The sequence below is a fragment of the Cebus imitator genome, unplaced genomic scaffold (assembly GCF_001604975.1).
Source record: "Cebus imitator isolate Cc_AM_T3 unplaced genomic scaffold, Cebus_imitator-1.0 Scaffold486, whole genome shotgun sequence".
Lineage (NCBI taxonomy): Eukaryota > Metazoa > Chordata > Mammalia > Primates > Cebidae > Cebus > Cebus imitator.
Window position 1 is genome coordinate 2,020,687 of NW_016107801.1, and position 26,461 is coordinate 2,047,147.

The 26,461-nt window shown below is 56.3% G+C and overlaps 1 protein-coding gene across 1 annotated transcript in view; it reads right to left on the reverse strand.

The window, feature by feature from the left end:
* Nucleotides 1-402: 402 nt before the first annotated feature.
* Nucleotides 403-26,461, reverse strand: part of ADAMTS13 (ADAM metallopeptidase with thrombospondin type 1 motif 13) — a 36,504-nt gene continuing 10,445 nt past the window's right edge. Inside the window, exons 10-29 of the mRNA XM_017513130.2 lie at nt 25,868-26,019; nt 25,705-25,768; nt 22,974-23,100; nt 22,059-22,207; nt 21,613-21,733; nt 20,880-20,960; nt 19,815-19,996; nt 17,720-17,855; nt 17,511-17,640; nt 16,700-16,882; nt 15,225-15,414; nt 14,475-14,595; nt 11,224-11,353; nt 9,969-10,151; nt 5,370-5,574; nt 4,390-4,708; nt 3,509-3,655; nt 3,019-3,195; nt 1,683-1,867; nt 403-810 (exon numbers count right to left, since the gene is read on the reverse strand). Of these exons, the coding sequence (XP_017368619.1) occupies nt 607-810; nt 1,683-1,867; nt 3,019-3,195; nt 3,509-3,655; nt 4,390-4,708; nt 5,370-5,574; nt 9,969-10,151; nt 11,224-11,353; nt 14,475-14,595; nt 15,225-15,414; nt 16,700-16,882; nt 17,511-17,640; nt 17,720-17,855; nt 19,815-19,996; nt 20,880-20,960; nt 21,613-21,733; nt 22,059-22,207; nt 22,974-23,100; nt 25,705-25,768; nt 25,868-26,019 (3,186 nt within the window). The 3' untranslated portion in view covers nt 403-606. The remainder of the gene's footprint in view (nt 811-1,682; nt 1,868-3,018; nt 3,196-3,508; nt 3,656-4,389; nt 4,709-5,369; nt 5,575-9,968; nt 10,152-11,223; nt 11,354-14,474; nt 14,596-15,224; nt 15,415-16,699; nt 16,883-17,510; nt 17,641-17,719; nt 17,856-19,814; nt 19,997-20,879; nt 20,961-21,612; nt 21,734-22,058; nt 22,208-22,973; nt 23,101-25,704; nt 25,769-25,867; nt 26,020-26,461) is intronic.

Below are 26,461 nucleotides of genomic sequence, written 5' to 3' on the forward strand. Positions count from 1 at the left end.
AGGAGGGTGCTCATTAGCATAGGGGGCGGGCCCCGCAGGCTGCGGCGTAGCGCTGGCTTGTTAGCGTACGGGGCGGGGCTCGCAGGCAGCGGAGAGGTGTGCCCGAGGGGGCGGGCATATTAGCATAGGGGGCGGGGTTTGGTGGCGCGCGGACACCTTAGTGGTCAAAGCCTTACACCCGGACACACGAGTGCGGCTTCGCAGGGAGCTGGCAACTATGCCAGCCTCGTAGCTCAATCCTGATAGGCTTTTCTCCCTGGATAGGAAGAAGATAACTAGACGTGTCCAGGGACTTGCTCAGATCAGATAGAGCCAACCGCTGCAAGCGAATCCCTGCCTTGCCGTGGGATGGGTTTTCAAGCCAGGTCTGGACAGCTTGTTTATAAGAAAAAAACGCCGGTTAGGCTGCATGTTTTATTTATTGGTACCCGAGGAAATGGGGGCTGCCTTTCCAAAGTCCCCACCTCCAACCCTCTAGCCTTTTGGACATTGGAGAGGACTCTCAAGTAGATCTCTAAGATTGGAGAAAGTTAGAATTGGAAAGCACTGAGACCAGAGGTCAACCCTCCAGGGCTGGCCAGACACGTAACAGATGTTCAACGACCGTCAGGTTCCTTCCTTTCCCTTCCAGGACTGAGGGTCCTGCTCTGGCACCCAAGATTGGAGAGTCCAGTACTGGCCCCGCAGGCTGGCCTTTGCCTTCAGGAAGCCCTCGCTGAACTCCATCTCAGCCTGGCTGCTCTCTGACTCCCAGTAGAGCACCTGCTGCCCACGGAATGTTGTGGTCCTCAAGCTGTGGATGTCCCGGATCTGAGGGAAAAGGGGCAGCCCAGAAGGACCAGTTACACGAGTGATAATTAGCATTCACAGAAGCCTCAATGTGCAAGGGCTCGTACATTCAGGACCACATTTAATGCTCACAAAGCCCTACTAGGAGGACACTATGACTCTACCCAGGAAACCAAGGTTCAGGGAAGTTATGTCACTTCCCCAAGGACACGCAGTCGGGGTGCCAGACCAGAGGCCAGGCTGCCTCCTCTGCGAAAGCTGATACCCTGCAGAACAGCTCTCCCAGAACACTCGAAACCTTGGGGAGGGTGCGGGATGCTCTTCTGTCCCAAGTTATATCAGCCTATAAAATTATGCTTCAGTCCTGGGTTAGCTGTCAGTCTACATCAGGAAAGGTCTTTAGTATTTCTTTTTTTTTTTTTTTTTTTTTTTGAGATGGAGTCTCGCTCTGTCCCCCAGGCTGGAGTGCAGTGGCCCTATCTGGGCTCACTGCAACCTCCGCCTCCCAGGTTCAAGTGATTCTCATGCCTCAGCCTCCCAAGTAGCTGGGATTACAGGCACACGCCACCAGCCCCCTGCTACTTTTTGTATTTTTAGTAGAGATGGGATTTCATCATGTTGGCCAGCCTGGTCTCGAACTCCTAACCTCAAGTGATCTGCCCTCCTCAGCCTCCCAAAGTGCTGGGATTACAGATGTAAACCACTATTTTACTATTACAGGTAGCTCAAAACACATTTCTTGGTGAATATGTGGAGGAAGCTCTCTTCTCCCATTCTTTCACTAATGATTTTGAGGGTTTTAGTCTGAAATAAACTGAAAGGGGACCCCTAGCCTGCGCCCCCTAGGGAAATCTGTCCAGAATCACAGCACAAGTCCCCATGTGGGGTCTCACCGAGATGTAGCTGTGATTGGCTCCCTCGGTCCCAGTGCCCATGTCAGTGGCCAGGGCACGGATGGCAATCCGGGCATGTGGAGCCACATTGATGAAGAGCCGGCAGCCCCCTGCATTCCTCGTGGCTGGACTCGGTGAGGGGCTCACGATTTCACCCCAAGGCCCAAAGAGCTGCATGTCACATTCTGCAGAGGAAGCAGGTGGGACATAGGAATCCAGAGTGACCACTGGTGCCAGAGGCCAGGACAACTCACAGCCAGGGAGCAGTGCAGGGTAGCATGGCACTGTGGTCAATATAGGGGTTCCCAGGCAAACCCAGCTGAGCCCAGTGACCTTAGACAAAGGCGAAATGTTCTGGGCTCCTGTTCCCTCCTCTGTAACTGAAGAAAACAATGGCATGCACTGAGCAGGGTGGTCTTTAGGACTCAGTGACGTCACACGTGCAGGAGTGTTTAACACTGAACCTGGCACCAAGGATAGGCTCCACCCATGTCGGCCACTGCTGCTCCTCAGAGCGCACTGGAGCCCCCACCTGCCTATACCTGCACCTCTTTCAAGGCAGGTGGCATGTGGGCTGGGCCAGGCCGGAGAGTGAGAAGCAGTGTGAGCTGTGACAGTGGGCTCATGGCCTTTCAGCAGGGCCTAGCAGCACCTGTACACTGAGGCACATGCACAGCTCTCTGCCCGGGCAGGTGCTGGGGCAGGGAGGCGGCACACTAGGTCTCCGCAGAGGCTAAGCCCTGTTGCCGCTAAGCCCCTGACGCCTGGGGGAGCCAAGGAAGCTCTGGAACTGGCTAGGAAAGCCAACCTGGGCCAGCTCGGGCTGTTGGAAGACAGAAAGCCCCCCAAGGCACCTGAGAGGGCTATCAGAGGGTATCGAGGGAGCCATGGGCAAGGCAGGGGCCCCTGAGGTGCCATCCTCTGCCTGAAGTGTGCTTGTATATGCTCACACCAGTGCCCCGGAACAGGGCTGAGGGACAGTGGCTCCCACAAAAACCCTAAATGGCCTTGAAAGGCTGGCAGGCTGCAGGCAGGGCGGGTGCGTATGGGGCAAGCGGCCCGAGGGACCAACTGAGGATGTGGACCATGTCCTATATCCGTCCCTTTTGCTGCCAGGTCCCAAAGAGGAGGGATGTAGCACCCATCCTGTGACTCCCTGGCATGTGCAGACTGACACTGGCCAACCCCAGGTCCTTCTATCTTAGTTGGCTCTCTCCATATCTTTCCACTGCCCCACTGGGGCAGTCCCCTCCCCAGTCCCCTCCCCAGCAGCACCCACTGAGCCTCCCTGCCAGGACCAGAGCACCCAGAGGAGGTGGAGAAGGCTGGGCCATACCTCTGTAGAAGGTTTCCGGGGCAGGCTGGCTCCCGTACCGCAGCAGCACGCCGCCTCCCAGCCGCCTGCAGCGCTGCCTCACCACCAGCGTGTTGGTCTTGGAGCTGAACGTCACGCCCAACAGCTTCCTGCACATCTTCCTCCAGGTAAGCCGGCCCCAAAGCAGCAACATCTCCCCTAGGAAGGGGCAGGGCGGTGAGGGTCCAGCACTCCCATGCCTGGCCAGCAGAGGAGTGGCTCCAGGGCAGACTGAGCTGAGTTCAAGTCCCGCCTCTCCCACTGCTGGCCATGTGACTCTAAGTAACTGGGCATGTTACTTAATCTCTCCCAGCCTCAGTTTCCTCATCTGTAAAATGCTGATCATCATGTCCCAGTCATGAGATGGGATGCAAACTAAAGGCGGGAATGCATTTGGGGCCCCTGCCAGCATCGTGCTGGCTCCTAGCAGGGCCCGTCACTGGCAGCATTGCCTGCGTGGCCCTAGACATACCCGCGCTGCAGTTGAGAGAGCTCTCAAGGACGCGGAGGGTCACCACCTCCCCAAGGGGCCGCCCAATGGCCACTGCACAGTCTGCCTGCCCTGGGCCTCGCATGTCAATGGTTCCTGTCGGCTCAAGGAGCTGCCTGCCACAGGCACCTGAAAAGGGAGCAGGAGGCAGGTAAGCAGCACTTCTGGGATTCCCAGCAGGGCACGCTCCGGGGCTTTCAAGCTGAGGAAGGAGACCAGGAGGTAGGGGTGGACCCTGTCCTCCACAGCCCAGCTGGAAGCCTTCTCAGGACAAGGACAGGGACTGCATGGGTCAGAGCGTCACCTTCAAGGCACAGAGCTGCTTCCAGACGCTCCGGCAAGAGGGGCACATGCAGAGCAGCCCAGAGGCCAGGGGGCTCACAAGTTACTTCCTCTTGATAGTAGTAAAAGGGAGGTTCTGTGCAATCCCAGCACTTTGGGAGGCTAAGGTGGGCAGATTATGAGGTCAGGAGTTCGAGAGCAGCCTGACCCACATGGTGAAACCCCATCCCTTCTAAAAATACAAAAATTAGCTGGGTGTGGCAACGCACACCTGTAATCCCAGCTACTCAGGAGGCTGAGGCAGGAGAATCGATTGAACCCAGGAGGCAGAGGTTGCAGTGAGCCAAGATCACACCACTGCACTCCAGCCTGGGGGATGGAGGGAGACTTCGTCTCCAAAAAACATTTTTTTTTAAAGGTGGGGAGGTTCTGCTTTGCCAGACAGGAAGAGGGCCAGCCCTGATCCTGGGTGCCAAGCATGCATCCCAAGGACCAAGTGCTTGTGCCAGTCCCTCCCAGAGGGAAGGGCTGCCCACCAGTCCCACAGCAGCCGCCCGACAGGAGGGAGGACAGGACATAACTGGACTGCGCTGGGCTTTTCTGGTGCCCGGGCAGGAGCCGCCAAGGCTGGGGAGCCGGGGAGAAGGGCAGGGCCTGGGCCTGGGACCACTCGAGAGAAGCACCAACAGGGGTGGCTGTGGTCCGTCCTGGAGCAGTGGCTTCTTCGTGGGGCGCCAGGCTGGGCGTCCACTGTCCCGCACAGGGCCCAGCCCAGCAGCCACGCACAGTCACCGGCTTGGGCAAGTGCTGGCAGAAGGCTGTGGGCACAGGCGCCTGGGCCTGGGGTCCCAGGCAGATGTTACGCCGGCGCTGAATGCCGTCCCCACAGGAAACAGAGCACTGCCGGGAGAGGGGAGGAGGAGTCACGGCTGACCCTGCCAGAAGGCGACCAGGACAGTGGCAACCTCAGGCCAGGAGTGATCCAGCATAATCTTTGTACAAGCTAGAAGGTGGGTAAGTGTCTCCATTCTGCAGATGAGAAAACTGAGGCTCAGAGATGGTGCCTGGTGTGTGGCTTACGTAGGTGGGAGGAGCCAGAAGGGAAGCCTGGGCTGCTATCACCCTCATGGCCTCTCTGTCTCTCAAGCCTTAGAGCAATCAGGCCTGCGGGGCTGTGGGCTCATCTCTCTCTGCTGTGCCCCGTGTCCCCCCCACACCATAAGCGAGCCCCTCTGGGGAGAGCCCGAGCCCCATTTACCCTTGTCTTTCCTGCCCTGCCGAGAGCATGGCACAGCTGGCATTCCCTCATCCTTGTGGAGCTAAGTGGCCTGCGTTTCATCTTCCAGCGTCCCCAAACCCCAGGGCCTCTTAAGCCCAGCTCCCACAGGTCTCTAGGCCTCTGTCTCTCTGCCTCTAGGTGCCTCTCCCCAGCAGGCCCCAGCTGTCTTCCTCCTTTCAGGGGACACATGAGCCAATGCCCCCTAGGCTCCCCCACACATGAGGACCCACAGCTGATGCCCGCCCCAGCCCCACGGGGAGTCCGAGCGCCCGCTGTGCTCACCTCCGTCCAGGCTTCGACATGCCAGCGGTAGGTACAATCAGCACTGAGACAGGGGACGCTGGCCTGGGGCCGCACCAGAGCCGCACAGGCCGCCTCGTCCACCTCCACGTCCTGGGCTTGGTCGAGCTGCACACAGGCCACCGAGCGTCTAGCAGTGCCAAGGCCACAGCTGGCTGAGCATGGGCCAAGGGACATGACTTTCCACCTGCAGAAAGAGAAGACCCCAGAGAGAGGCTGGGCCTCCCCAGAGACGGTACCGCCCCACGCGGTCCCCTCTCCACCCTCAGGTCCTTGGACACTTGTCTAGACAGCTTCCGTGGTCAGGGAAGATGGGAAGCGCAGCCACTAAGCCCCTCCTGTCTGGGGTGAAGGCTCGCGGCCATGGGAGAGCTACCAAAAGGCTGGGCACAGTGTCTCACACCTGTAATCCCAGCACGTTGGGAGGCCAAGGCGGGTGGATCACCTGAGGTCAGGAGTTCAAGACCAGCCTGGCCAACATGGAGAAACCCCATCTCTACTAAAGATACAAAAATTAGCCGGGCGTGATGGCACATGCCTGTAATCCCAGCTACTCAGGAGGCTGAGGCAGGAGAATCGCTTGAACCCGGGAGGCGGAGGTTGCAATGAGCTGAGGTCGCGCCACTGCACTGCATCCTGGGTGACAAGAGACTCAAAAAAGAAAGAAGCCTCTTTCTCCCTAATCACACATCCCTCTCTAGTTCCTTATCACAGAATACCTGTCAGCACCCCAGGGGCTGCCAAGTAACAGCGACAGGAAGTGAGCCCCTGGGTAATGCGAGACAGATGTCAACACCCCACGTTCTGCAAGGGAAGTCCGAGGACCTTAACACTGACCGAGTTGACTGGTAATCATTGAATAAAGAATTATGGCCCGTATTCTTCAGAGCCCGGACGTGAATCCCGGCAGCCTGCGCAGGAGCTGGGGTCTTCATCGTGATCCTGTGCCCCGCCATGACCCTGCAGTGCTGCCTTCCATGGCCTGGCACTGTTCTACATGACCCTGGGAGGTGGCAGTGAGCCAAACCAGACCCCACCTCCTCTCGGAGCATGGATCGTTCTCCACTTGGGCACCACTGGCATGAGGACTGAATGCCGTGTTGCCCTCGGGGCTGTCGTGTGCACGGCAGGAATTTTATATTTTATTTTAAGGGTTTTTTTTTTTTTTTTGAGGCACAGTCTCACCCTGTCACCCAGGGTGAGGAGGGCTGTGGTGCAATCACAGCTCCCTGCAGCCTCGACCTCCAGGGTTCATGCCTTCCTCTCACCTCAGCCTCTCAAGTAGCTGGGACTACAGGCTTGTGCCATCATGCCTGGCTAATTTTTGTATTTTTTGTAGAGACAGGGTTTCACCATGTTGGCCAGGCTGGTCTCGAGCTCCTGACCTCAGGTGATCCTCCCACCTCAGCCTCTCATAGTGCTGGGATTATAGGCGTGAGCCACTGCGCCTGGCCCCATGTTGTAGAGACGGGGTTTCACTATGTTGCCCAAACTGGTCTAGAACTCCTGGGCTCAAGTAATCCTCCCACCTCGACCTACCAGGGTGCTGAGCAGAGCCACAGGAGGGATGAGTGTGTCGTTCTGGATGGGTGCTCAGGGAAGGCTCTGGGCCACTCTGGAGTTGTGGTGTCTGAGCTGAGCCTCAGGGAGGGATATCCAGGGCCTCGGGGCATCCACAGAAGACTTCAGGCAGCGGGAGCCAGCACAGAAGCCCTAAGTCAGGAGGCTCCCTAGAATGTTCTAGGATAGTAAGGCCAGGGTGGCTACAGCAACATCAAAAGGTTAGCCAGAGATCATGTGGTATGCGCCTGCATCCCAGCTATGTGCCTGCATCCCAGCTATGTGGGAGGCTGAAGCAGGAGGATCACTTGAGCCCAGGAGTTCAAGTCCAGACTGGGCAACATAGTGAGACCCCATCTCTAAAAAAAAGTGAGGTGCAGGCCGGGCGCGGTGGCTCAAGCCTGTAATCCCAGCACTTTGGGAGGCCGAGGCGGGTGGATCACAAGGTCAAGAGATCGAGACCATCCTGGTCAACATGGTGAAACCCCGTCTCTACTAAAAATACAAAAAAATTAGCTGGGCATGGTGGTGTGTGTCTGTAATCCCAGCTACTCAGGAGGCTGAGGCAGGAGAATTGCCTGAACCCAGGAGGTGGAGGTTGCGGTGAGCCGAGATCGCGCCATTGCACTCCAGCCTGGGTAACATGAGTGAAACTCCGTCTCAAAAAAAAAAAAAAAAGTGAGGTGCAGCTCAGTGGCCCAAGAGGCTGTCTGTAGAGAACAGGGCTACCTGGCAGGCTGTGCTAGGTGTGGGAGGTGATGTTTAAGCAACATGCAGGCAGGGTGCAGTGTGAAAAGCCCTGTAATTCCCACAAAATCCCAGATCATCTCTAAATGTGATGTGGAAAAATAAATGGGGCACACAGCCGAGGGACTTTAGCATAGGCAGAGAAATAAGGACACAGTAGCGACACAGATGTTAAATGGTTACAAAGCTACAACATTTAAAACAATTCTTTTGGGCAAGGGAATAGCTAGAAAAAACCCACAGAAAGCAGAACCCGGCAGATCGCTTAAGGTCAGTAGTTCAAGACCAGGCTTGGCCAGCACAGTGAAACTCTGTCTCTACTTAAAATACAAAATAATCCCAGCTACTCAGGAGGCTGAGGCATGAAAATTGCTTGAACCCAAGAGGCAGAAGTTGCAGTGAGCTGAGATCACACCACTGCACTCCAGCCTGGGCAACGGACAAATACTCCATCTCAAAAAAAAAAAAAAGAAAAGAAAAGAAAAGAAAAAACCTGGTAGAAAGCCTAGACATAGATTCTAATGTACAACATGAGCAAGGAGCCACCTGGGGGAATCAGGTCTTGTTCAACAGATGCTGGTTAACAATTTAGAAAAAAGAATCCCTTGGTCCCTACTTTGTAACATACTCCAGATAAATCACAGATTAGTACAGGATTTATATTTAAGTAAAATCTTTTTTTTTTTTTTTTTTGAGACAGGGTCTCACTCTCACTCAGGCTGGAGTGCAGTGGTGGTGGCATCTCTGCTGACTGCAGCCTTGACCTCCTAAGGCTCAGGTGATTCTCCTGCCTCAGACTCCCAGGTAGCTGGGAGTGCTGATGTGCGCCACCGTGCTCAGGTAATTTTTGTATTTATAGTAGAGCCGAGGTTTTGCCATGTTGCCCAGCTGGTCTTGAACTCCTGGGCTCAAATGATCCATCCATCTCAGCCTCGTAAAGTGCTGGGATTACAAGCGTGAACTACCACTTCCAGCCTAAATTTAAGGGAAATCTTACCTGTAACCGGATTTTATTTAAAACTAGAGACTGACCTGGTGCAATGGCTCACGCCTGTAACTCCAGCACTTTGGGAGGCTGAGGTCGGCAGGTCTCCTGAGGTCAGGAATTCAAGACCAGCCTGACCAATATGGTGAAACCCTGCCTCTACTAAAAATACAAAAATTACCTGGGTATGGTGGTGGGTGCCTGTATTCCCAGCTACTCAGGAAGCTGAGACAGAAGAATTGTTTGAACCTGGGAAGTGGAGGTTGCAGTGAGCCCAGACCACACCACTGTACTCCAGCCTGGGCGACAGAGCAAGACTCCATCTCTAAATAAATACAAGTAACAGGACAAAAAAGTAAAGGAAGGAAACATGGCAGTAGGGTGCTATCTATGAAATCTGAGTGCTGGAACATGTACGTCTGTTACATTCTTTTCTGGATGTTTTTGTACGGTATAGAAAAGAATGTATTAAAAATGCAAACCTACAAAAAGAAACCACTAAAGAACGTGAATGAGGTGGGTGAATGTTCACCCTTAATCACTGGGCTCTAGACCCCACAGTCTAGAGCAGGAAGCTGTCCCATGTCCCCGTGTGTCCCTGTGGGGACCTCCACCCCTCCCGTCTTCCACAGCAGAGGGCTGGTGCTCACAGCCTCGGGTTCCGCTCAAATGCGGACTCATCTGTCTCCCAGGCCTCCCTACACCACACCCTGCCCGCATGGTGCTTAAACTTCACCTCACACCTAGCACAGCCTGCCAGGGAGCCCTATTCCCACAGACGGGCTCTTGGGCCACTGGACCACCTTTGTCTTGTTTTGTGTTTTTGAGACGGAATCTCGCTCTGTCACCCAGGCAAGAGTGAGTTGGCACGATCTCAGCTGACTGCAACTTCTGCCTCCAGAGTTCAAGCAATTTTCCTACCTCAGCCTCCCGAGTGGCTGGGATTACAGGTGCCCAGCACAATGCCCGACTAATTTTTGTATTTTTAGTAGAGATGGGGTTTTGCCATGTTGGCCAGGCTGGCCTCGAGCTCCTGACCTCAGGTGATCTGCCCGCCTCGGCCTTCCACAGTGCTGGGATTACAGGCATGAACCACCGTGCCCAGCCCCGTCCTGTTTTTTTAAAGATGAGGTCTCGCTATGCTTCGCAGGTTGGACTTGCATTCCTGGACTCAAGTGGTTCTCCTGATTCAGCTTTCCAAGTAGCTGGGATTATAGGTGCATACCACAGCGCCCAGCCTGCCATCTGCACACACCAGGAGCTGCCCTTCCCGTCACCGGCTGACTCACCTAGGTGGGCAGGGCTCCAGGCTGCAGGCCTCCTGGGGTTCTGGGCGAGGCAGTCCCTGGCACTGGGTGTCCAACAGGATCTCTTCATCATCGTCCTCCCCATGGGCCCGGGCACAATACAGGATCCTCTGCACGACCCCTCCCCCACAGCTCACGCTGCAGGCCGCCAGCTTGTACCGCCATCTGGAGCAAACCGGAGTCAGGGACGCCAAACAGCCCCAGGGCCTGTGAACCCAGGGGAGCCAGGTCTCCCCGCCATTTCCCCAGACTAGGAAAAGACAGGAAGCTGGGAAGGGCCTGGAGAGTGTCTCTTTCTGGAGGCTCCCTTGTGTCCTAAGAGGCTTGGCAGAGTGGACAGAATATTTGGACAAACCCATTTTACAGAAGGGAAAGGTGAGGGCAAAGCACAGGTGTCGTATCCCAGAGACAGTGGGGGTAGGGTCCGGGCACCCAAGGGCTCTGCATGTCTGTCTCGAACAGTGATCCCAGCACCAGCGCCCCAGAGCCCACCCCGCCAGCCCTCCCCACCTCCCCGCCGCTGCGTTTGGCTGCATCGCACTGAAGCCCATCCATCAAACTGTATTCCACCTCTGTCCTCTTATTATCTGTCCCTCTTTCCCCTTGCATTTGCTCCAGGAGGTCAGGGACATCTGTCTGCCTTGTTCTCTGCTGCCTTGTCCCCTAGCTCCAGGACAGCCCTGGGACCTAGGTGCTCCATGATGAAGGAATGCACCAGCAGCCACGTGCGCCCGCAGCGCCCCGTGCCATGCACTTCGCACACGTTGCTTCTAGCATGCACTTACATTCACTGCATTTAGCATGTACTTTACATGCATTTAGTCCCTTCATTAAACGCCCCCCAGTCTTCTGGGGGCACTGTATGTCCTGCTCCCACGGGTGAGGACATTGAGGGTCAAAAGATTGGGCCTAGAGATGAGGGAAGAACCAGGACGCAGACCTAGAATGTCCCATGTCCTCGGGAAGGGGCCCACCTGGCGGGGCAGGGCTCTGGGCTGCAGACTTCGAGGGGGCTCGGCTGGGGCTCTGGCCCACACTTGGAGTGAGGCAGGGGGACGGGGCGGCCACGGTCCAGCCTCACGCAGCACACAGCCAGCGGCACCCGCCCCCCTCCGCAGGTCACCGGGCATGGAGCCAAGGCTCGGGTCTCCCAACTGCAGGGAAAAGGCCAGCACTCTGTAGGAGGCCACACCCTAAGGCCAGACGTCCCCCGAACAGTCTTGCTCCCCTCACTCACCGAGCAGGGCACGGGATAGCCTGGCAGACCTCCCACCTGCTCCCAGGCTTGCTTGCCAGGCCACACAGCTCCTCCTGGGCAGGCACCCTGAGGGCAGAGTCCATGCACAGGAAACGCAGCTCCATCAGGCCTGCAGGGATGAAGCAGAGAACCGGAGCCCCAAGAGTCAGGCCCAGCAAGGACCACAACCTGGGCTCACTGGGCAGCTCTGGCACATGAGGCCTGCCTGGGTTTCAGTCCCGGCTCTGCCACTTACCAGCTGTGTGACCTCAGACAACTGACTTCACCCCTCGGAGTCTTATATTAAAAAAAAAAAAAAGATAATGGCATCTACCTTGCAGAGTCGTTTATATTTATAAAAGGGGAGACAGAAAAGCGCCTGGCACATAGTCGATACTTGACAAATGGCAGCAATTATTGTTTATTGAGAGGCGTTATAAGAATTGCAATATGGGCCAGGCGCGGTGGCTCACACCTGTAATATCAGCACTTTGGGAGGCCGAGGCGGGTGGATCACGACGTCAGGAGTTCAAGACCAGCCTGACCAACATAGTGAAACCTCATCTCTACTAAAAATACAAAAATTAGCTGGGTCCACGTGGTGGCATGTGCCTGTAATGCCAGCTACTCAGGAGGCTGAGGCAGGAGAATCACTTGAACCCAGGAGGTGTAGGTTGCAGTGCGCCGAGATCACACCACTGCACTCCAGCCTGGGCAACCCTAAGACTCCATCTCAAAAAAAAAAAAAAAAAAAAAAAAAAAAAAAAAAAACACCACAGATTTGCAGTAGGAAAATCTCTTGTTGCGTCTATCACAATGATGTAATTAGGCCCAGTTTTCTCAAGTCTCTCCTTTAGGAATATCCTCAAAAGAAATAGGCCAGGCTCAGTGGCTCATGCCTGTAATCCCAGCACTTTGGGAGGCCAAGGTGGGCAGATCACCTGAGGTCAGGAGTTCAAGACCAGCCTGGCCAACGTGGTGAAACTCCATCTCTACTAAAAAAAATATGTGTGTGTGTGTGTGTGTGTGTACATAAAAAGTTAGCCAGTTGGCACACACCTGGAGTCCTAGCTGCTTGGGAGGCTGAGGCACAAGAATTGTTTGAACCTGGGAGGTGGAGGTTGCAGTGAGCCAAGATCGCACCACTGCACTCCAGTCTGAGCGACAGAGTGAGACTCTGTCTCAAAAAAAAAGAGAGAGAGAGAGAGAACTCTCTTGGTTGGGCAAAGTGGTTCATGCCTGTAATCCCAGCAATTTGGGATGCTGAGGCAGGAGGGTCGCTTGCGCTCAGGAGACCTGGATGGGCAGCATAGGGAGTCCCCATCTCTGCCAAAAATAAAACAATTAGCAGGACGTAGTAGCTACTCAGGAGACTGAGGTGGGAGGACAGCTTCAGCCCAGGACGTCAAGGTTGCAGTGAGCCAAGATTGCACCACTGCATTCCAACCTGGGTGACAGAGCAAGACCTGTCTCAAAAAAGAAAAGAAAAGAAATCTCTTTTTGGTCTCGGTTTTATTTATTTATTATTTATTTGTTTTGAGATGGAGTTTCACTCTGTTGCCCAGGCTGGAGTGCAATGGCATGATCTTGGCTCACTACAACCTCCGCCTCTTGGGTTCAAGCGATTCTCCTGCCTCAACCTCCCAAGTAGCTGGGATTACTGGGGCACGCCACCACAACCAGCCATTTTTGTATTTTTAATAGAGATGGGGTTTCACCATCTTGGCCAGGGTGGTCTTGAACTCCTGACCTTGTGATCTAACCACATCAGCCCCTCAAAGTTCTAGGATTACAGGCATGAGCCACTGCGCCCAGCCTGGTCTCAGTTTTAATCAGGCTGACAGTTTACTGAGCAAGTGGTTAGGGTTTTAGTTTAAGAACATGGTGTATCTTCTCAAGCCCATTAGGATGGCCACTATAAAAACCACAGAAATAGGCCAGGTGTGGTGGCTCAGCCTGTAATCCTAGCACTTTGAGAGGCCAACGTGGGCAGTTCACCTGAAGTCAGGAGTTCGAGATCAGCCTGGCCAACATGGTGAAACCCTGTCTCTACTAAATAAAAATTTGGCCAGGCATGATGGCGGGCACCGATAGCCCCAGCTACTCGGGAGGCTGAAGCACGAGAATCACTTGAACCAAGGAGGCAGAGGTTGCACTGAGCCAAGACCACACCACTGCACTCCGGCCTCAGCAACATAGTGAGACTGTCAAAAAAAAAAAAAAAAAACCGCAGAAATAAAAAGTGTTGGCAAGGATGGGAAGATGTTGGAACACTTATGCACCATTGGTGGAAATGTAAAATGGTGCAGCCACTGGGGAAAACAGTCCAGCAGCTCCTCAAAAATTAAACAGAGAATTCTGATCTGACCAGTACCACACTTCAGGGTATACACCCAAAAGAACTGACAGCAGGAACTCAACAGATGCTTGCACACCCATGTTCACAGCAGCGTTATTCACAACAGCCAGAATGTGGAAGTAAGCTGAGCGTCCATGGATGAATGAACGGGTAGACATGTGTGGGATGTGCTCACAATGGAATCTTCCTCCTTGTTGAGAATGAAACTCTCACACAAGCTACAACATGGGTGAACTGTGATGACAGAAAGCTCAGTGAAATCAACCAGTCACGAAAAGGCAAATACTCTATGATTCCACTTCTACGAGGTCCCTAGAGTCACAGAATTTGGAGACAGAAAGGAGAAAAGCGGTTGCCAGGGTCTGGGGAGGGGAAATGCAAGTTCGTGTTTCACAGGGACGGAGCTCATATGGGAAACTGGAGACGTTCTGGAGAGGATGGTGGTGACGGCTGCACCACAGTGCAAATGTGCCTGATGCCACTGACCTGCACAGGCAGAAATAGTTATGATGGCAAATTTTATGATATGTGTGTTTGACTGCAATAAAACAAGATTGGGAAAACCGAAGAACACTGTGTATCTGAAAGCTAAGGTTTCTCTGCTCAGGCCGTCAGTTGGGGCCCCCTCTGGCAGCTCTGCGGGGGCCAGGAGGAATGGCTCTGGTGCCACACTGCCAGGCATTACCATCTTTTCCTTCCTTTCAGCCAATCAACGCCCACATCTGAAGTGGCTGTCAGTGATTGCACCCAGTCTCCTTGTATATTACCGTGTGCTCCCATGCAGTCTGGATTTTCTGTAATCCACCTCAAATGCTTTTAGAAGGCGGCAACATGCAAGTGGATAAGAGTTACCGTGAGTACTGGTCCCCAGGAGCGTCCTAGGGGTCCTCACCTCGCCCACAGGAGACGGAGCACGGCCCCGCCAGAGGGGTCCACACAGGTGCAGCTCCAGTCCACGTCCTGGTACTGCCCCATGGGGAGAGAGCCTCCTCCCCTGCAGAGACGGCATCCAGCTGTGGGGAACAGCGACAAGCTGGTGGGTCTGGGACTCCTCCGAGCACCCAGCGACTCCATCCCGATTTTCTCAGGAGAGGGAGACAGCAGGAAGTGGCCTGTGCACACCAGGGGCTCCCTCCCTGCTCGCTTGGTGAGACTGGCTCTCCGGTCTCCCGGCAGGTGTCCTCGCTGCGTGACCACCTTTGCAGGTGCCTCAGCAGCATGAGTGCTCACTGTGGGCCTGGCCAAGAGCTGGGGACCACAAGTGGGACGTGGGAGCATGCGTGGCCCTGCAATCCCCCCAGCCATGAGGGGCAAGGGTTGCCAGCACCCAAGCAAGGCCAGTCAGCCTCCAGCCCCTGGACGCTGGGCGGGAGTCTGGTAGCATTTCTCTGTGCAGCAACTGCATTAAATTCCTCAGATGCTTCTCTCAGCCCGGCTTGCAAGGGGAACAGGACATTCCCCGGGGCCCTGGCCCCTCTTTCTAAGCTTATTTTCTGAGCAGGGGTAGCCCTCGGGCAGCATTCCCACAGAAGGACGGTGTTTGGGCTCTGGCCCGGAGGACACTGGCAACTGGTGCTCCTCCTTCTCACACACCCAGATAAAGTACTCAGCAGCCAGCCACCCTCGTGTCCAGGACACTCACATGGCCCCAGCCTGGAGGGCATGTCATCCTGGTACAGGGCTCAGGGGCAGGCAGCTTCTGGTCTATGGAGCCGGGCCCCACAGTCGCTGGAGCCTCCAGGCTAACTGCCCCCGGCATATCGGTCTCATTCTGCAAGGCCAGGCCTGCTCCACGGGCAGATGTGCGTGGGCTGGGCTCTGACACCTCCCACCTGAGGATGGCATGGGACAGTCATCAGGCCCTGCCTCTGCCACCCAGCTGCTTGGGGCAGAGGATCCGCTCCCCAACATCCAGGAGCCCAAAGAGGGGCCCCACAAAGAAGCGAAGCTAGGGTCTCTCCCTGAAGCGCTGGGTTCCCCATTCATCAGCCATCAGGTTCCCACTCGACAAGCCCTCGCTGCTCGACGGTCAGGCACCCCACCTGCACCCACGGTGCAGAGACAGAACCCATCCCTGGCCGGGTGCAGTAGCTCATGCCTGTAATCTCAGCACTTTGGGAGGCTGAGGCGAGCAGATTGCTCGAGCCTGGGAGTTGCAGACCAGCCTGGGCAACATGGCAAAACCCTGTTTCTACAAAAAATACAAAAATTAGCTGGGCTTGGTGGCGCACACCTGCCAAGGCAGGAGGACTGCTTAAGCCCAGGAGGCAGAGGTTGCAGTGAGCCAAGATCATGCCACTGCATTCCAGGCTGGGTGACAGAGCAAAACTCTGTCTTTAAAAAAAAAAAAAAACAGAGAGAGAGAAGCTCTCCAGAGGCAGAGGCCGACCTCCAGCCAGGCAATCACTGACTCCGTGCAGGAAAACAGGTGCCACATGGAATCGGATCACCAGGTTCAAGGGTAGCCAACAGGTGTCAGCTGTGAGTCAGCCCTGAGCAGGAGTGGCTGCCTGGAGAGCCGTGTTGAAAAGGATTCTGGGGCCCCATCTGGCCTCAGCAGGGAAGAGTGGGGACTGCTTTGTTTGCCACAGATAAGAGGGCGGGGAGAGCAGCCCACCAATGATCCAGACCAATCCCCTCCCCCCAGACAGGTCACAAAACAAGCCCACAGAGGAGGGGACCTGCCCTGCCATCCAGCCAGGTAGTGGCAAGGTAGAACGATAAGCCACTGTCAACTTGGACACTGAGGGGATGAGATGCGGCCACATGGGCACCATGGAGATGGTGGTAACGAGGAAGTGACATCTCCTGCTCTCCCTTCACAGTCTGACCTCATCCTTGCAGCCCCCGTCCACTCATCCCAGGCAGGTCGGCATCCTCATTTCAGAGCAGGGGCTCGGAAGCTCAGAGAGGGAGACAATGGGCCCAGGCTCTCCTGGGTAGTAAGAAACTGATGCCAGCACTTACAGCTGCCAGGTGACACTGCCCATCACCCAGGATGAGGAGGCCCTGCCAGAGAACTCAGGAGGAGGGGGTGCTCAGAAGGGCTGGGGCTCACAGTGGGGGTGAGCTCTCCCAAGGAGGCCCTGTCCCAGCCCCACCCAGCTCCATGCTCACCTGGCAGGGCAGGGCTGGGGGTTGCAAGTTTCTACCACAGCTGGCTGCTGGGCCTCTGCTCGGCACCAGGCTGGGGGCAATGTCTTCAGGAGGCTGCCGTGGGCCTCCACGCAGCGCACTGACCGCTCCCGCAGGCCACCCCCACAGGAGGCGCTGCACGGGCCGAAGTCTCCCACTGCCCAGCTGAGGAAGTAGACAGAGCGTTGGGGCCCTGGCCAGGTCCCAGGCTGGCTTCGGGTGATGGAGTGGCGGGTGTTGAGTTCCCCTGGTCTGGGACAAGCCCTGGCCACTAAGGCCAGCCCAGCCTCTCCAGGTGTCCCCCAGCTGCTGGACAGATGCCTAAGCCTGAGGACATCCATATCACATGCTGCTGGGCAGCCACCCCCATCCTGCAGCCAGCAGGGATGGCCTTATCCCTAACAGTGTGCCCCTGCCAGGTGTGGTGACTGCTAGGGGCTTTGCAGCAGGAGCTCCCCAAGTCTCCCCACAACCCTCCAGGTAAGCGATCACCTCCATCTCACCATGCGCACCTGAGCTCAAGGTGGTGGCCCAGACAGGTGGCAGCAGGTGTGGGTCCTGCTGGGCTGACATTATAACCATGTCTGCCCCGAGCCTCAGTGTCCTCAGCTGGAGAATGGGGGCACTCACAGAGCCCCCCTCGCAGGGCTGTGGACAGGAGTGGTGAGAGCCTGCACAGGAGCAGCTCAGCCCGGCCCACACCACGTGGGCCTCACAGGCCAGGGGCAGAGCCCAGCAGCCCAAGATGAAACTTCTCTCCCCACTGGAGCTGCACAGACAGCACCACACTCACTGCGGAGGGCAGGGTTCGAGCACGCAGGCCTCTGGCCAAGCTGGTGGCTGCTGGCTCCCTCGGCACTGGGCAGTCTCCGCCCGCTCCATCCTGGTCTGGTCCAGGCAGCTGTAGTTTACCCAGCGCAGCCCTGGGAGGGGAGAGGGAGGGCTAGGCCGCCTCCCTGCAGGGGCAAGCCGTGCTGTGGGCGAGCCTTCCCCAGGCCTCACCTGCCCCACAGCTCACTGAGCAGGGCCCGCGCACAGCGGCCCACGCCCAGGCCTGCCGTGGCTTAGGCTGGAAATAGGTGAAGGTGACGTCTGGGCGGGTGAGGTTGCCATACTCCTCGCCGTACCGTCTATAAACCTGCACACACGGACAAAGCGCTTCAGGCCTTGTCCAGGGGGCTCCCTGAGGGTCACTGTCACGGCCACCTCCCCTGGGAAGCCCCCCAACTTCTTCTTCCATCCCTATCATCTTTGATTCAACAAGCAATCACTGGCCAGGCACGGTAACTCACGCCTGTAAACCCAAAACTTGGGGAGCCTGGGGCGGGCAGATCACTTGAGCCCGGGAGTTCCAGACCAGCCTGGGCAACACAGCGAGATTCCATCTCTACAAAAAAGTGAAGGAATCAGCTGGGCATGGTGGGGCATGCCTGTGGTCCCAGCTACGTGGGAGGATCACTTGAGCCCAAGAGGTGCAGCGTGCAGTGAGCTGTGATAGCGCCATGCACTCCAGCCTGGGCCACAGCGAGACCCTCTCTCAACAAATAGCAAAAACCAAAATAATGACAGGCAATCACTGACACTGACCTGTGTCAGGCTCTGAGGACAGCACAGTGCACAGGACACTGCCTGGGCCTCAAGGAGCTCCCAGTGGCTTGGGATAGGGGGCTGGGGGTGGGTAATTGGCAAGCAATTGGTAGGTTAGAGGATACGGTATTTGGGTGCACAGAGAAGGTTCCCTAAGCTGGGTCAGATGCCTGTGGCTCCCTAGAGGAGGGCTGGGGACCCTGGGAAGAAGAGTCACTGACATATGCCTGTGAGGCACCTTGGGCTGGGCTAAGGAGGCCAAGAAGGGATAGGACAGGGCCAGCACAGAAAGTGCTTCTGGACCAGAGCTGAGGCCCAGGCGTCGGTAGGAAGAAACTGGATCCCTGGGGCCTGCGACCGACTGCTGGCTTGGGCCTGGCCCGGAGCACTGGGAAGACTCAGCAGCTTCCTGGGCCTGTGGCTCTTCAGGAGGGTAACTGGGTCCTGCGCCCAAGGCCAGCCCAAGACAGACACCGGCTTGGAGGCCAGAGCCCGGGGCAAGGTGACACTCAACACCTGCCCCTGATGCCCACGTGTGGCCACCCCACAAACCTGTGTTGGTTACAGTGCGGCTTCTCAGGCCCAACGCAGGGAAGTCCTGATTCAGGGAGGAGGCAGAGGGACCAGGAATCTGCCTTTTTACACACTGCAGAGGATGCCGGGAGAGCCACTTGGCAGCCAGCGTTTGGACACAATGGCCCAGGCAAGGGGAGGGAAGGAAGGGATCCTACTGGGGGCAGGGAAGGGGTGATGCTGGTCGGATCTGGGGGAGGAACCGTAGGGGGGGTGGGCGCTGCTAGAGCAGCCAGCAGGGACCGCTGAGACTGGGCCCCTCTGCAAATGTTCTCAGGGCTGTTTCAGCTGTGCTCATTTCTGTCCATGCTCCACATGCCTTATTCAGCAAAGCGCCAGAGGGGACGCATGCAGGCGAGCACATGTCACCAAGGACACACCTGAATGCAGCCTTCTGGTTCCCATGCACCCTGCCCCAAAGAAGCAATGAGAGCCACGTCTGTTCTCAGCTTCCTCGGCAACAAGGCCTGCTCCCCAGATGCCACGGCACCTACATGCATGCCTTCATGTCCCCACAGCCCTTCATCCCTCCCACACAGACACGGTTTCCTCAGCCATGTGCTTCCCTCCCTGCTTGGCCCAGAAGCGCCTGCTCACCTCAGACCTCAGCTCCATCACTCTTTCCCAGAAGCCCCCGACCCCTGCACGGGGCGCTCCAATGCTACCTGATCCCAGAACGGCAGGGCCTTCTCCCATGGACCTTGGGCACAGGCACATTTTAATATTCATTTGTGGGACCCGAAGCCCCTGGAGGAGCTAGTTATATTTTACGCTAGCTACATTTTGCCTAGCACAGGGCCCAACACATAGTGGGTTCCCTGCAAGTGACCATGGAATGAGCGAATGAACACATCAGGGAATGATGGATGGATAAACGGGCCAGCAGCTGTAGCCCCCAAGAAGCCCCCGCCGGCCTCCCCCAGGCTTTCCTGCCGACCTGGATCTCAGCGTCTTCCTGGAGGGGTCCCCAGATGCGGATCTCCTCCAGGCGGGGCAACCGGTCTTCGGTAAGGGCCACTCGGTACTCGACACGGCCATCCTCCAGGAGGGAGGGGTAGGTGGTGCTAGGGGAGATACTCGACTTCCCAGCCACCACGTAGCGTGCTCCGATCCTCACCGCTGCAGGGGAACCAGCCCCGTTAGTCGTGTGGAGCTGAGCCCCCCTCCTCACAGCACAAGTCCATGACCCTGCTTCCCGGGGTCCCCAGTCCTCGTCTAGGGAGCCACAGGCATCTGGCCCAGAGGCTTCGCCACAGCTGAGGCTCTGCGCGTCTTTCCACAACCTGGTGAGTGCCATGACCTGCTCCCTGACCAAGTGCACTCATGCACGGAACTCAGCAGGCTCAGGGCTCAGGGACCCCACGCCAAGTGCCGGCAACCAAGGCTTCAAAGGTCAGGTGCAGGCACCTTCCAGAAAGAAAGACCCACTGTGCCCCTGAATATCAAAGAAGCAGGTCTTCAAAGAGAAGCCCAGCCTTTGCTGTTGGCTCCAAGAGGAAACACAGGCCACACCAGTCACAAGTGTCTTCCTTTAGGGCAGGGGCTGGCCGCACAGAAAGACCAACTATGTGATTTAGGGTGGGGGCTTTGGGTCGCCAGGAGACTGAGGGTATCCACGTCGCCAATGAATCAATCGTGTCTTTGCACTCAAACCCTAGTAAAAACTTGGTGGGCTTTCTGTGTGAGCAATACCCCATGCATGTGGCCACTCTCCAGTGCTGGAAGGGTGTCACGTCCCTGAGACACGCAGGCCTCCCGTTTGGAACCTCCCAGACTGCCTACACCTCTTCCCTTGGACAGTTCTAACCCGTGTCTTTCTCCTGGAAGGAGCCACAGTCACATGCCACAGCGCTCCGTGAGTTCTGGGAGTCTTCCTAGTCAATTGTCAAGCCTGAGGGTGGTTTGGGGAACCCCCTGAACTTACGGCTGATGTCAGAAGTGAGGGCATCTTGGGGACCTTTGCAGCCTAGCTAACTGGGTGGGTGTCCTCCAGTCAACTCACCCAAGTGTGTGAAGAGGGGCCGGTGGTTGGCGACGTAGACACTGGTCAGGTTGGGGGTAACCGTCAGAAATGTGACATATTCTAGGAAGAAGCAAGGGAGACATGCGGGAACCTCACAGACACCACGTCACAGGCAAAGGGAGCTGATCTCAGCTGGTCGGGAAAAAGCTAACAACGCCGTGAAGCTGCCTCCAGCAGCAGTGAGTCCCCTGTAATGGGGGCAATCAAAAGCAGGCCGGAAGACCACCTGCCAAGGCTCTGCCCTGGCCGGGAGAAGGGACCACGGCCAAAGTTCTCGAGCATGACGGGGCACACCAGAGGGAGGCAGGGTTCAAGTCTCTGCTGACCAGAGACGCACTGGCATTTGCAAATGATTTTTGACCTCATAAATAAACAAAAGTCAAGGATTTTCCAAGTGTAAGTACCGTCCCCCTCATTCACTGCTGTCCCTCTCAATGTCCACCTTTCTTTCTTTCTTTCTTTCTTTCTTTTTTTTTTTTTTCTGCAGCACAGCTACAGTGAGCGACCGTGACTGAGGCACCGCAGTCCCAGCAGCATCAAGGCCAAAAGCTGAGCCTGCCACAGGAGGGCGGCGAAGTGGAGGAAGGAGAAGCTGGCACAGCAGGAGGCATCCAGGGCCGAGTGAGTGTGCCAGCCCTGTGTCCCGAGCGGCCCCTGCCCCCACGCTCGGGGCTGCAGTGGTCCCTGGAGGGCCCTGAGGGAGGCCGCCTACCTCCGGCTTTTCCAGCTGTGAAAGAGCCCTTCCGGGGGCTGCACGTGCTGTTGTCCCCACCACACACGTGGCATGCGTCCCATACCTGCTGGGAGTCCATCCTGCCATCACAGCCAAACGTCTATGCAAAGGGAGGGACAGAGGGCCATTGTCACTGGAGGGTGCTGGCCTCACCAACACCACAGTTCTGCCAGCTCTGAAGTTCTGGGATCCATAAAACCAGCGACACTTCTGTAGCACCCAACATCCACCCAGGAAGCAAGCATGGAGGGCTCAGTGACTCGCCAAAGATCGCCGTGCGGCCCTTACCCCAGGCCAACTCCAAGTCAGCACCACTCCTGCAGACTGCACTGCAGCTCCATCGGGGCCAGCACCCACCCACCTGCCCCAGGAGCCTTCTGATAGGACAGGCAGGCCTCAGGGCCATCGCCAACATCCACACATACCCTGCAGCTGCCTGACACGCACAGGCTCAGGGTCCCGTCCTCCCGGGGGCCACTTGGCACACACCGGGTCCCATCCAGGAAGCTGTCTCCACGCTTCATGATGAAGTTCTCGCCAACGGCCCGGCACATGTGTCTGCACAGAGCATCCCCTGAGAGGGCAGAGTGAACAAGGGGTCCTGAACCAGGCAGGAGGGGCAGGCCCACCAGCCCCCACCCAGCTTCATCCTTTGCATTTGGGGCAAGGGTTTCTATTCCCTCCTCCACCCCAACCTGCCTCCTAAGGCAATAATCCTAATCACAATCCTAATCTAATGTAATAACTGATGGTATTGAATTATGAACCAAGGCCAGGCACGGTGGCTCGTGCCTGTAACCCAAGTACTTTGGGAGGCCAAGGCAGGCAGATCACCTGAGGTCAGGAGTTTGAGACCAGCCTGGCCAGCATGGTGAAACCCCATCTCTACTAAAAATACGTGGTGGCATAATCCTGCAGAATCCTGAGGCATGAGAATCACTAGAACCCCAGAGGCGGAGGTTGCAGTGAGCTGATATCGTGCCACTGCACTCAGGCCTGGGAAATAGGCAAGACTCTGTCTCAAAACAAAGAATCATGAACCAAGGAACACACTTGGTGTTTTCCCTGATTATCTCCCCAAATCCCTGTAGCGACCAGGGAGGGAGTTACTGCCATTACGTCCATTTCACAGATGGGAAATTGAGAAGCAGAGATGGGACGTCAGTGCCTGATCTACCAGCAAGGCCTGCCCACGGTGTGATCCATGGCCTGTGGGAAGCCAGAGCCTGAACCCACCTTATCCAGTGCTCGAGGGATGGTAGGCCCACCCCCCATGACTCTGCCCAGTCCGAGGGTCTCCAGGGCTGGCTCCTGCCCCACCCCAGCTCCGCAGACCCCACCTTGGCTGTGTGGCACGGCAGCGCCCCAGTGGTGGAAGGAGGTGCCGTCAGGGGAGGAGTGCAGTGGCTGGCCATCGGTCCTGGCGCACTGTTCTGACATGAACTCCAGCTGGGTCTTCTCGCAGGCCTGGCCGGGAGGAGGCAGAGGACAGGCAGAGGAGGGGCATGGTGGGGTGGGGGTTGTCCCTGGGAGACTGCACAGCACTCTGCAGTGTAATCAATATGTGGGTGTGGCCTCAGCTCCAGGCCATGCCTCGGTTCCCTGCTCTGTAAACTGTAGTGACAAGAGCGCCTGCCTCTCTCTACTGATGGGAAAACTCTGGACAATCAGTAAAGAACGCCGGGCAGCAACAAAGAAGAAAGCCGAGAAAGAGCGTTATGCTCAGAGCCTCTGCTTCTAAGGCCCAGACTCGATCAAATGGGGACGAGGACGTGTGTTCCGTAGGCAGCCCACCTAGAGAAAGGTAACCAAAGGGAGGCAGGCAGCCAGAAGCAAAGCCCTCACCACCAGAGCCTCTGCACACAGGCAGGCATGCTGAGAGAAGATAATCGGACTTGACTCCCCGGGCAGCCACGCTGGCCATGCTGCCTCCACGAAATCGCACCACCCTGTGCTCCAGCCAAAGACCCTGCCCTCAAGGTCTGGAGAGGTCTTGGAGGTCCATTTGGGGAAGGAGGAAAGGGAGGGTCTCATCACATGCAGAACTGCGGTACAGCCAGGGCCAAACCCATGCCCAGGGCCATCCAAGCAGGGGGCAGAATTTTAACTCAATGTAAAAAGAATCTTTCACCATCTCACACCACCAGGATGGCCAAAATCAAAAAACATAAAACAGGCCGGGCGCCGTGGCTCACACCTGTCATTCCACCACTTCGGGAGGCCGAGGCGGGTGCATCACCTGGGGTCAGGGGTTCAAGACCAGCCTGGCCAATATGGCGAAACCCCATATGTATAAAAAAAAAGAAAAGAAAAGGAAAAAAAAAACAGAAAACAGGAAGTGCTGCGGCAGATGTGGGGAAACGCACACTTGTGCAATGCTGGCGGGAAAGCGAAACAGTTCAGGCACGTGGAAAATGGTTTGGCAGTTAATCTAGAAGTAAAACATAGCATTCCCACATGATCCAGTAATTCCACTTTTCAGACACTCCCAGAAGAACTGGAAACAGGGGGCCGGGCACAATGGCTCACGCCTGTAATCCCAACACTTTGGGAGGCTGAGGCGGACAGATCACCTCAGGTGGGGAGTTCCAGACCAGCTGACCAACATAGGGAAACCCCGTCTCTATTAAAAATACAAAATTAGGCTAGGCACAGTGGCTTATGCCTGTAATCCCAGCACTTTGGGAGGCTGAGGTGGGTGGATCACCTGAGATCAGGAGTTCAAGACCAGTCTGGTCAATGTGGTGAAACCCCGTCTCTACTCCGTATACAAAAATTAGCTGGGTGTGGTGGCAGGTACCTGTAATCCAGCTACATGGGAGGCTGAGGCAGGAGAATCGCTTGAACCCAGGAGAGGGAGGTTGCAGTGAGCTGAGATCTTGCCATTGCTCTCCAGCCTAGGCAACAAGATTGAAACTCTATCTCAAAAAAAAAAAAAAAAAAAAAACGAAAAAACCCCTGAAAACAGGGATTCAAACGTGTACAAGCACATTCATAATGGCTCTGTTCACAGGAGCCAAAAGGTGGAAACACCTCAAATGTCCATCAGCAGATGACTGGATGCAAATGTGTTCTGTCCCTGCCGTGGAATATGATTCAGCCGGAAGGAGGAATGAGACATTGACGCAGGCTACAGCGCAGGTGAGCCTTGAGGACATGGCTGGCGGGGGGAGGGAGGCAGACAGGAAGCGCACCTGTCGTCTGGTGCCAGGGACGTGGCATGTCCGGAACAGGTCAATCCACAGGGACAGAAGGGAGACCAACAGCCCGAGGTAGCAGGGCTGGGGGAAACGGAGGGTGACGGCCTCTCGGACGGGGCTTACTCCAGAGTACTGGAAACTGTGGAAATGGTTTGGCAGTTTCTTTAAAAAATGGAGCTTGCACAACCTTGCAAACATGCTAAAGGCCACTGGGTTGCCACTTTAAAATGGTTGATTTTAGGCTGCGCAAATGTCACCTCAATTTATAAATAAAAGACTCCTTTGCAGCCATGCAGCTGGGCACTGCATTCCTAGCGGGGAGGTTCTCCCTGCATAGATGAGCTCTGGAGGGCAACATGGCACTCATGGAGGCAGGTGGGATGCCTCAGGGGCTTTGTGGCCATCAGCAGGACTGGCCTGGTTTACAAACTGGGGTCCCAATGTCCTTCTCTTTCTTTATTTTTATTTATTGAGACAGAGTCTCATTCTGTTCCCCAGGCTGGAGTGCAATGGCCCAATCTCAGCTCACTGCAGCCTCCACCTCCCGGATTCAAGCGATTCTCCTGCCTCAGCCTCCCGGGTAGCTGGGATTACAGGCACATGCCACCACACTCCGGTAATTTTTGTGTTTTCTGTAGAGATGGGGTTTCACCATGTTGGCCAGGCTGGTCTTGAACTCCTGGCCTCAGGTGATCCACCCACATTGGCCTCCCAAAGTGCTGGAATTCCAGGCATGAGCCACCCCACCTGGCCCCAATGTCCTTCTCAAATGTGTCGTGGTATGAAACACACATGTATTCTGGTGTGAACCTGGACTCCCCCGAGGCCCAGTGCCGCCAGCTGCCCCTCCTGCCCCAGGAAACAGGCCTACCTGAGTGTTGCACATCTTGGCCTGGAGGTCAGCACCAACACACGCACGCCCCCCAAAGGCAGGTCTGAAAATGCCCAGGAGACAGGAGGGTAAACGCTGCCTTCAACTAGGGAATGTGATGTGCCCACCCTCCCTGACGGAAGAGCAGCCCTCCCTGCGGTACCTGGGGTTGCTGCACTGCCGCCTTCTGGTGACCACACCTCCTCCGCAGGATCGGGAGCAAGGACTTGGGGGACCCCAGCTAGACCAGTGCCCATTCACTGCTGCTATGGGGGTCAGCTCCACCAGGGAGCGGCAACGGCCCTTGGAGCACCACTGCAAGGCAAGAAAGTTTCACCTCCCGTCCCACGGTGACCCCACCACAGGACCCCCAGCACACACAGGGACGTCACCCACAGGGACCCCCAACACACAGAGACTCCCCCAGTATACTCAGAGATCTCCAACACACAGGGATCCCACCCACCGGGACCCCCCCAACACACACAGGGACCCCACCCACATGGAGTCTCCCAGACCCACAGGGATCCCCACAACACCCAGAGACCCCCTAACATAGAATCCCCCAGAGACCCCTAGACACACAGCGATCCCCCAACACAAACAGGTACCCCACCCACGTGGATTCTCCAGACCCACTGGGATCCCCTAATACCTAGAGACCCCCAACATATATACATAGAACTCCCCAGGAACCCCTCAACACATAAAGATTCCCCAACACACCCAAGGACATTACCGACAGGGACTCAACACT